This window comes from Thamnophis elegans, chromosome 2, assembly GCF_009769535.1.
Source record: "Thamnophis elegans isolate rThaEle1 chromosome 2, rThaEle1.pri, whole genome shotgun sequence".
Classification (NCBI taxonomy): Eukaryota; Metazoa; Chordata; class Lepidosauria; order Squamata; family Colubridae; genus Thamnophis; species Thamnophis elegans.
Genome location: NC_045542.1, coordinates 40,154,888 through 40,166,014, shown reverse-complemented (window position 1 = coordinate 40,166,014; position 11,127 = coordinate 40,154,888). Strand labels below are relative to the sequence as shown.

Below are 11,127 nucleotides of genomic sequence, written 5' to 3'. Positions count from 1 at the left end.
CACAAGGAATTTATCTATGGTACATATGCTCTAAGTGTACATAAAAGAAAAGATACATTTATTACAAATCATAAAGTACAACACTAATGATAGTCATAGGGTACAAATAAGCAATCAAATCATACTAGGAAACAATCAATATAAATAGTAAGGATACAAGCAACAAAGTTACAGTCATAAGTGGGAGGAGATGGGTGATAGGAATGATGAGAAAATTAATAGTAATAGTAATGCAGACTTAGTAAATAGTTTGACAGTGTTAAGGGAATTATTTGTTTAGCAGAATGAAGGTGTTTGGAGAAAAACTATTCTTGTGTCTAGTTGTTTTGGTGTGCAGTGCTCTATAGTGTTGTTGTGAGGGTAGGAGTTGAAACAATTTTCAATCCTATGTCCAGGATGTGAGTTTCTTTACTTTTAGTTTTTTGAGTTACTGTGTTTTTATAAATGCACTCATTTTTTACAGGAATATTGTCTCTATTTAGTTACCAATTTTGTGTGTGCTTAGTAGTTTGAAAACAGTAACTTTGTCTTTTGGTAATTTATCAACAGACTGTTCTCCTTACAAAGAGCTAAAACCCATAATATTCTCTACCCAATTGGGGCTAATAAATATATCTATATGTGACAAAACTATTTTTAACCTACCCATCAAATTAAGTCAGTAATTTTTTTGATAATTTTAATATAAAATATAAAAATTAGACAAACTCTATGTTAATACGCAGCCTTCCTTATCCCCTTCCTCCCATAGGATGGGGAAGAAAATTGTCCCTGTTATTACTTCTAATCTGAAGAGGAGCATCCACTTCCAGCTGTTTAGTCAACTGGAATGACCAACAATCTATTGTGATCTTTTCAGATTTCTTCCAAGTCATATCACAGAGAATGGCATCAAAGGCTGGTTTTAAATCTATAAAGGCTGCAAAAATAGTCCCTTAGATAGAACAGTATATTTTTCTGTCAAATTAATGGTTTAACAATGGCATATGGGGATTTCTCTTATTTAAAAAGCTTATTCATCTCTTGTTCTTGTCATTTCACAAGAAGCAGATTGGCAAACAATTTGTGATGATATTTAATGGCTCCTAGTGCAATAGTTAATTGAGTCAGCTATATTACTATTTATTAAAATGGAAGATGAGGATGGCAACAATACATACAATATATCACAGAAGTCAGTACACCCCCTCATATTTTGTAAATATTTACATAAATATATCTTTTCATGTGACAACACTGAAAAAATGACACTTGGCTACAAAGTAGTGAGTATAAGATGAGGAATGCAACAATACATAGGTATTTAGAGTATAGGTCTGAGATGGGTTTCTACCGGCTTGGCCCGGATCAGATGAACCGGTAGTGGTGACAGTGGGAGGCTTTGCCCACCTGTCTGGATGATTCTGCGCATGCACAAAAGCGTCACGTACACACAAGCATGCACGAGCAAACCGGTAGTAAAAAAAATGGAAACCCACCACTGGTATAGGTGTTTCTTTATCCACCCAATAAACACTGGGCATACATTGAATTGTTATCTGCATTAAAAATATTAAAACATTCTGACAAAAAATATGCCATCTGTATGCTAGAATATATTTTAAATATATATATTTCCATTTCCAGTTTTTCTCATGAAAAACAAACTGGTGCAGAAACATTCATTTTGCAGTTAGTTGTGAAATATTCAGAAATGTTATATCTCTAGACATGATAAATATGAGGATTAATCTAACAGACAACTAGGCATACATTAAACATAGAGAAGACTACAGAATATCTTTTGTTCATGGGACATCCAGACACAACATTCCTTAGAGTGCTCAACCTATTTGTCCTTTCATTTTTGCTGGAGGAAAAACTGCTGTTTGTCTTGGTTATTGATTAGTCTTTCAACTATCTTATTGGTGTTACAGTTCTCTCCATTCAGAAGTTGGAGTCAATTCGAAATAATCTCGCTCATGTTCTTTGCACAATTCCAGGAATACCTAAACAATACAATAAATCAATAGCTACAAAGGAATTGCACATACAGTATATTAGGCTTATAAACTACTAGCATTTATTCTGGCTTCTATCTAGGCACATCTGAGAATATAAACTAATTGCATAATGGATTACAGCAGTTTATGTCTGTCTTTTGTTTGAGGTGGAAACACAAAGGTAAATTTATCTATGGAAGGATAAAGCATTAAAATGTGTTTTTATTTATTTATTTAAAATAAGTCTTACAATTGTTCCAGTCACTTGAGATTGAAGAGTTTTACCTCCTGCCTCAAATAGCCAAAATACCTTATAAACCAGCTTTTTAAAAAATTCTGGGATGTAAGAGAGTACTTTCTCACTATAAATATCACTGTGTTATTTGAATATCTAAGTCATTACCTGTTCCAAAGTGTTCAAAGAAAAGCTGTACTCTTCAAGACTGAAGCGCTGTTTAGCTGTGTAAATAAAATATTAAATCAGTTATAACTGGTTGATTTACATCTGACTTGGGTAATAATTTGCTTTCCTTCCTCTTTGTACAATTATTTTTTCTATCCAACACAAATCTCTTTATTCACTGTGATAGCATCTACACAGATTTTTAAGAGTTAACTTAGTACCTTATCCAAATAATGCTTTTGACATAGAAGATTATTCCTTTTGATTACCCTTTTTGAGAAACTCACACTCAAAGCTGGGGGTGTACTGGCAAGAAATCATAGTACTGAATGAACCTGTTCATTGTGGGTTGCTGAAATTGTGGTGGCCAACAAATTTGCCCCTGATCTAGCTGCCAGGCAGTCTGCAGATCCTTACAAATCATTGCAAAATGTATTCCAACTTACCATCTTCTAGCATGGCAAAGGCTCTAGAGAGAGGCAAGGCATCTTCCATTGGGATCTTATAGGCCAACAAAGTGGATATCCTAAGAGGAAGGGAGACCAATCATTAGTTATTAAACTAACACAAAATGCTAACATAGAGCAACCAGATCTACTTGTACAGAAAAAGAAAAGTTGGCAGAGAAGGGAACATAAAAGCAATACTTTGGGGCACAGCTATGACTGTTTTATTTGGAAAGGAATCTGCATGCAAGATGCCTTATCTGTCAAGGAAAATACATGTGACATCCCTTTGCATCTCGGATCCTGAACCTTGACCCTTTCGGAGCCAGGGTCTGAGGCAGAGGGAGCCTGGGCCAATGGAAGGGGAAATTGCAGTTCCTATAGCCCATGAGGAATGACCTGGGGATGAGGATGAGGTAGTCCCGGGTCCCTCGGGTCTTGGAAGAGTAGCCAGAGAGGAAGAGTTGGTGCAGGCTGACCAAGGAAGGGAGGGGGAGATTGAAAGGGCAGGCAGTGGAGCAGAGGAATGGTGGAGCTCTGGAGATTAGCAAATGCCTCTCCCGCTCGATCCCCAAGTGTGGAGAATGGAGAGGAGTCAGAGTCAGTGTAGGGCAAACTGACTGCTCATGAGGAGAAATTAGGAAGTAGCTGTGAGGAGGAGTTTTTGCCAGGAACAAGTGTTTATTTTCACTCCCCCGGTCTTGACTCAGACCTTTTGCCTTTCTTTTGAGAACATAATTTGCCTTTCTTTGAGGACTGTTTTTGCCTTTCTTTGAGGACTGTTCTTGTCTTGCCATAGCCTTGAAGACTTTGCCTTTGGAACTGCTTTTCCTTTGGACACCACCTTGTTTTATGGCCTGCTGTTTGTCTTGCCCTAGCCCTGAAGACTTTGCCTTTGGAACTACCTTTGTCTTACTGGACTTTTGCCTTGTAGACTTGCCAGGTAATCTTGCCAGTGGAGCCTTACAGGTCAGTGGAGGGCCATTTGTTTAACCACTCCCAAGAGAAATAGAGACCTCTCTGGAGATTTGCCTAACCATGACCACCGGGTCATAACATATATGATTTTTCCACAGTATTAAAACTTCCTGTTTAATGTGAGGTTGACAGAAAGGAACATTTACACGTCCATTTACTTGAAACTCTCCAGTTATACAATAGTTGATAATAAGCCTTAATTCAGCTTAGAAAATACACACTAATGCCAAATAAATCAGGGTGTATTGGCTCCTTAATGAAAGGCAGAGTGAACAGAGGCAACAGATGAAAGCCATATTCAGCTGGTTAATTTGACACATCAAAAAAGTTGGAAAATTCACTATCAGAATAATAATTTCATAATTAATATGGAATTAATATGGAAGAATAATATGGAATGTATTAATTATTATTATTTAAATAAAACCTGTCAATTTGCAGAGAAGTTACCTTTCTTGACGTGCTGCTTGTGGGAAAATCTTTAGAATCTGAGTATTCACAAGATCTCCTTGTTCTACTCCCTTTACTTTTATTTGTAGCAAGTAATTTTTCCCAAATTTGTTTTTCAAATACTGAATTGAACCAAGGCACCTGCAGCAAGAAAGGATTATCATATACCATATGGTCTCAAGGCATTACTAATTCAGGCATAGGTAGTCCTCACTTAACAACAGACATTGGGACTAGAATTTGCATGGCTAAGAAATATGGTTGTAAAGTATGATGTCATCTGACTTTATCGCTTAGTACAGCATTTCCTGCACTCCCTGTTGCCATTGTTAATCAACAATTGTGGGTTGCTCAGCAACGAACTATTTTCCACTTCCTGCTGATTTCCAACAGGCAAAGTAAGTGAGGAAGCCCTCAGAGAAATTGTAAGTCCCAGGCAGTTCACAGGCAGACCAATGGGCAGGTAAATGGCTGCTGTCACAGTGGGGACTTGTCACTGATGGTATCCGTGAATTCGATTTTGAAATATAGTTTATTTCCACTAGTATTTCATTCAGCTGCCCTTTTCCTTGCATTCAGAGAATACCTATATGAAGTCAGATGATCTTGTGTGCTATCCCAATTACCATCAATCGTGAATTTTGTCAATGGCTTTACTTAGGTAATTATCCAAGGTCAATGCATACTTTGGCCCAGTTTGGGCATTTGTTCATGTGGACGTTCTTTGCCCATTACAAAAAAGCTTCAGCCCAGAGCATCTGCTATCTGTATCAAAGATGCACAGGACATCTGTTACCATTATCCATGGTATATGTTTTTGATCTATGTGATGTGATATTTGTCTAATATCTATGATATTTTTTCTAGTCTATTGTGGAGTCATCTGAACTCCCCTGTAATTCAGTCAGTTTCAGCATTTGTCTTTGTGTCCTTACAATCTACTTAGAAATAGAAAATTGCTATTTAAGCAATTCCTAGAAAACATATTGATATCATCAAATAAAGAAAGCAAGTTTCTTTGAATTAAAAAAAATAGAAGCAGAACTAGAACTATCCTTTATCTCAATCACTTTGCTTAATGCAATTCTCTATTTGGGTTTTATCTATACTTTCTCTTTTTGGGTAGCCTGTTATATAGGTAAAATATTTAAAGAAACCCACCTGAGCTGACCAGACACCATGATGGCTACTCGGTCACACAACATCTCTGCTTCCTCCATGTGGTGAGTTGTCAAAATGACTCCTTCTTCCTTGTCCTGCAGCATAGTGTGAATTGCTCTCCTGTTGACAACAAATGACTGAGGAAGTTTAAGCAACCTTGAAGTGGCAACAAAGGCCATTGCCATTCTGTTCGGATCCTGCATAACTGATGGGCACATCTTCCTTGGCAGAAGGAAAAATACCCCCATCTAGTCCCAAGTTAATTTTGCATTGAAGGAATTGTAAAGAGAGATAAGAAAACCTGCAACTTTTTCTCCTTGCCTCTCTCTCCCTCTCTCTCCCCACCCCCTCATGGAAAATGACTAAAGTCTCCTCAAGGAAGACTCAAGAGTTTCCTCTTTTAACTTCTGGGATCATGAGAAGATGGAAGAGAATCTGCCATTTAGGAGGAAACCAGTTTTCCTCAGCATGAGTCAGATTCTTTATCTGCACAGATAGGAACATAAAAACATTTTTCCAACAGTGACTGAGATATTCTAGAGGTATGAATAGAGCATATTATCAGATGTTTTATCTGTATTCAGGTGTAAGAAGTAAGGTTTAGTCATTGGCTTTAGATATTACTAGCTGAATACCCATGCTCCACTACGAAAATATGTGATTGGGCTTGATAAATCGACACTTGTAGTTTGAAAATTAATAAGTAGTTATGATTGGCCTATCCTCTCCCCTTTTCTCCCTCAGGCTTGCCCCACAGAATCCTGCCCTATCCTATCCCCTTCTCAGTGACGTGCGGTGAGCTTCATGGCAGGTGAGGCAAGTGCGAAAGCCCCACCAAAGCCCCGGCACCACGTCCGCCATAGAGCGGGACCCTCACCGGCCATGAAGCTCACCGCATGTCACTTAGCAGTTCAAACTCTACTCTGAAGTCCAAACTTTGTCCTCCCAGCAACTTGGCCTGTTGGACACAGTGGTGGCGGGGGGAGGAATGGGCTGGGTGGGCTGGTTGGCTGGGGAGGGTCTGGCTGGCTGGTTATGGCGGACATAAACGTGACATAAACGTGAGACGCCTGGCCTGTTGGGACACAGCGGTGAGAACGTCCCTGCCATCTCCGCGCTCCGCCGCCTCGCCCCCCGCCTCCTCCGACCCCACCGCTGTGAAGAAAGAAACACACACAAACACACACACACTCCCCACAATAAAAAAATTACAAATTAAATTACTATAAATTTGAATCACCCCTCCCTCCGTCCAATCCACTTTTCCAGCTGTGGAAATTCTCTCAACTCTATTCTTGTCCGCCCAACATAAGCGTGCTCATAAGGCATTATTCACTGCTCCCTGATCAGGAGGCGGGAGAATCAGTGCCTCCTTTGCATATGAAAGTTTTTGCTTTTTAACCCTTTCTTAACTTTTAAAAGGTGAAAAATTCCTTATGCAAAGGAGGCCCTGAGTTCTCTGGCCTCCTCCTATAGTTAACACTGAGAGCAGACACCAAGCCACTATGACTTGGAATCTGGTAGCAACTACCCTGGCTTTAATTATTTAAAAAAAATATTTAAAATTCTTTCCTTTCCCTCAGGAGATTGGTGAGGCCCCGCCTCCCCTGCCTCTAGTGACTGCACGTCCCTGCCCCTTCTCTCCCTCAACCTTGCCCCATAGAAGCCTCTTCTCTCCTCTTTCCTTCTCTCCCTCAGCCTTGCCCCAAAGAAGCCTCTCCTATCCCCTTCTCTCCCTCAGCCTTGCCCCACAGAATCCTTCTCTATTCTATCCCCTTCTCTCCCTCAGGCTTGTTGTACAGAAGTCTCTTGTATCCTATCCCCTTCTCTCCCTAAACCTTGCCCCACAGAAACATCTCCTATCGTATCCCTTTCTCTCCTTCAGGCTCCTCTCCAAGGTCCCAGCCCGCAGACAGGATGAGTTAAGCGCTGGCCATGCCCACGTCCAAGTGGCTGTTGGAACAGAGTTACTATCAGGTTGGGAGGGGAAGTAGAACATCTAACTCCTTAGTATCACAGTATGTTGTTAATAATAATAATAATAATAATAATAATAATAATAATAATAATAATAATAATAATTGACAAACACAGTCCGAGTATTCAGCACCGATATTTCAATGCAGTCTGGCATGGAAAAATGCGCCCCTGTATCCATAAAAAGGGGCAAAATCACTGCATGTGAGGGAATTGAAATGCCCAATGGCCAATTAATTAAATGCAAAGAAAATGAAGCCTACAAATACTTAGGCATTCTGCAGTTGGATAACATCAAGCATGGAGAAGTAAAAACTATTGTCAGGCGAGAGTACACCAACAGAGTTAGGAAAATTTTAAAATCTAAATTGAATGGTGGAAATACAATCAAGGCCATAAATACCTGGGCAATACCAGTTATAAGATACACAGCTGGTATAGTTAACTGGACACAAACTGATTTGGACCTTTTGGACCGAAAAACCAGGAAACTAATGACAATGCACTACAGTTTACATCCACGTGGTGATACTGATAGACTGTACCTGCCCCGAAAATCAGGTGGCAGAGGATTATTACAAGTGAAGCAAACAGTTGAAGAAGAAAAACATGCACTGGCTGATTATTTAAAAGAAAGTCAGGAACATCTATTAATCGAAGTAAAGAACAAAAATCTACTGAAGGCCCAACAGACGAAACAAGAATACAGAAAAGATGTGATAAAATCAAGAATGGAGAGTTGGCAGAACAAAGCACTGCATGGTCAATTTCTGGAAAAAATAAAAGATAAAGTGGACAGTGAACAAACTTGGTTATGGTTAACAACAGGTACATTAAAGAAAGAAACAGAGTTACTAATCCTGGCTGCGCAAGAACAAGCTATCCGCACAAATGCCATTAAGGCCAAAATCGAAAAATCCTCTGATGATGCCAAATGCAGACTTTGCAAAGAATCTGATGAAACTGTTGATCACATACTCAGCTGCTGTAAAAAAATCGCGCAGACTGATTATAAATTGCGGCACATTTCAGTAGCACAAATGATCCATTGGAATTTGTGCAAAAATTATAATATTAAAACAGCAACAAACTGGTGGGAACATCAGCCTGAAAAAGTCACCGAAAATCAGATGGTCAAGATCTTGTGGGATTTCCGTATACAAACCGACAAAATACTCGCGCATAATACACCAGACATCACACTGGTTGAGAAAAATAAGGTCACAATCATAGACATCGCAATACCAGGTGATAGCAGGGTCGCCGAGAAGGAACATGAAAAAATCGCAAGATACCAGGACTTAAAAATCGAAATTCAACGACTATGGCACAAACCAGCAGTGGTAATTCCAGTGGTAATTGGCACACTGGGTGCTATTCCAAAAGCACTGGAATTACATTTAAAACAGTTAAAAATTGACAAAATCACCATCAGTCAAATGCAAAAAGCCACACTGCTTGGATCTGCACGCATATTACGAAAATACGTTACGACGTCCTAGGCCCCTGGGTGGGGCCCGACTAGTAACCAATGCCAAATCCGGCGAAAAAACTGGCCGCTGTGATACAATTGTACAATAATAATAATAATAATGATAATAATAATAATATAAGAAATACTAATGATCTGATGGTCTTTTCGAAAAATCCTTTCTAAACAAGCACCTAGAAGCCAAGAGGAACATACATGCCACATTTCAAGTTTGTAGGCTTTACAGTTCTGGAGATTTCATGATCGCGGTGTGAGTGGTTTTTGCTTTTTTTTCTGAAAAGTTTTTTATTTTTTATCTCTTACATACAATTATAAGTATACATTTACATAGTTGTTATTCTTCTTTACATTTGTCATTCTTATACATTTATTATTCCATTTAATAGGTTATACTATACAATTTGGATTGCTTTATTTACCATACCTTCCGCCTGTTATAACACCACTTTATTTTCCCTTTATTTTCTTTTATTTTCTTTCTCCTCTATTTTCTTCCTTCCGCCTCTCCTTCTCCTTCCTTCCTCCCTCCCTTATCTCTCCCCTACTTCTACTCTTCCCCTTCCTACCCTCTCTCCTTCTCTTTATCTCATTTCCACCTTCCTCTCCTTACCTCTTCCTTCCCTCCTCTTCCTCTTGTTCTCTCCTCTTCTCTCCCTTTCTTTTTTTACTGTCATAGGTGTCTCTTTCAAATCTCAGTTTATGTTTTCTTGGGATGGTATTCAAACCCAAATATAGTTTAGTATCATTTCTTATTCCCTTACCTTCGCTAATCTATTCTAACCATGTTTTTCTCCTTTATATCTTGCTTTTGAATATATACTTGTATATTTAGTACTTTCTTTTTTGGTTTCCCCTTGTTCTCCCCTTTCTCATTTAATAGGTATCGTCTCGGTTCTGTGTCTTCCCCTTACTTTCTTTTCTAGATTCCTTTCTCTAGCCAATCATAAAATCTTCCCCATGTCTTGAAGTACACCAATTCCTCTTTATCCTTTATTTTCAATGTCAACCTGTTCATCTCTGAACAATCTAATATTTTTTATTATCTCTTCATCTATTGATAACTTATTTAATTTCCAATTTTGGCAAATACAATTCTCGCTGCTGTAGTTACATGTATAATCAAATAGACATCCTCTCTCTTATGTTTAAATACCCAATAAAAATGTCTCTGGTCTAAATTCTATTTCTTATTGTAATACTTTCTCTACCATGCTCTTATTTTAGTCCAGTATTTCCTTGCTTCTGCACATGTCCACCACATATGATAATTTTATATATGTATAGATTTGTAGAAGGGTTCCTCACCATACACAATAGAACTAAAGGAGAAAGGAAGGAAGGAAACGGGGAGAGTGGAATTTGTCATTTTTATAAGCGTGTAACTCTTATACAAAAGGGTGAATCCCTCAGTCACTTACCACACCTGGCGCTTCCCTTTTGGATCCAGGCCTGTGGTTGGTTCATCCAAAAGTATCAGAGTGGGATTACCCAATATGCTCAGAGCAAAGCACAGCTAAAATGTAGAAAATGAATCTTATCTTAGAAATCACAATATTTCATGCAAACACAGAAGAGAAATGTGAAGACATAATTTTAAAAATGTATTTGTAAAGTGCTCTGCAACTATACATTTTTGAATCTGTAACGCTTCATAGGAATATGTCAAAAAAAAAAAGACTGCTAAAATGTTCAGTAGGCTGAAATCAACCAACCAGAAAATGTCAAAAAAATTATTAGTTTTATGTGAAATTATCAAGGACCAGGATGAATAAAGTGTTTATTAATAATGAATGCAGATTCCTTAAGTTGGAAATGCATAATCAGCAACAGGAAATTAAAAAATGTTCTTTATGCCTTTACTAAATCCTAATACTAACATTCCTCATCGTTCACAGTTTGTTCTAGACAGCTGAAGTCAGCATGAAAAAACAAAATTATGAAATATGACATCACATTTCCTGCCATGTATTATTTAGGATCATGCTAATACTTCTATGATGCTCCTATAGGATATACCAGAGTTTGGAATATTTTACAGTGTGCATGAATCAAGTTAAATCTTAATATATGAGAATGATTTTCTGAATTTAATAGAAGGTAATTTCCCAATCTGTAATTTTTAATTGCATGTTTTGCAGAATAGAACATCTGTTAAGCAAAGTCAATTTTTAATATGTCAGTATTCTTTGACTGGGATGCGGTGACTCAGTGACTAAGATGTTGAGCTTGTCGATCAGA

At 38.2% G+C, this 11,127-nt stretch overlaps 1 protein-coding gene across 2 annotated transcripts in view; it reads right to left on the bottom strand.

Annotated features, from left to right (window-relative positions):
* Positions 1 to 437: 437 nt before the first annotated feature.
* The window catches only part of LOC116504140 (ATP-binding cassette sub-family A member 10-like), a 72,299-nt gene continuing 61,609 nt past the window's right edge, over positions 438 to 11,127 (bottom strand). For both annotated transcript variants that reach the window (XM_032210990.1, XM_032210991.1), the window contains 6 exons: positions 10,308 to 10,402; positions 5,421 to 5,540; positions 4,260 to 4,400; positions 2,832 to 2,911; positions 2,386 to 2,441; positions 438 to 1,988 (listed from right to left, as the gene is read on the bottom strand). In XM_032210990.1, coding sequence (XP_032066881.1) covers positions 1,911 to 1,988; positions 2,386 to 2,441; positions 2,832 to 2,911; positions 4,260 to 4,400; positions 5,421 to 5,540; positions 10,308 to 10,402 — 570 coding nt within the window. In that variant the 3' untranslated portion in view covers positions 438 to 1,910. The remainder of the gene's footprint in view (positions 1,989 to 2,385; positions 2,442 to 2,831; positions 2,912 to 4,259; positions 4,401 to 5,420; positions 5,541 to 10,307; positions 10,403 to 11,127) is intronic.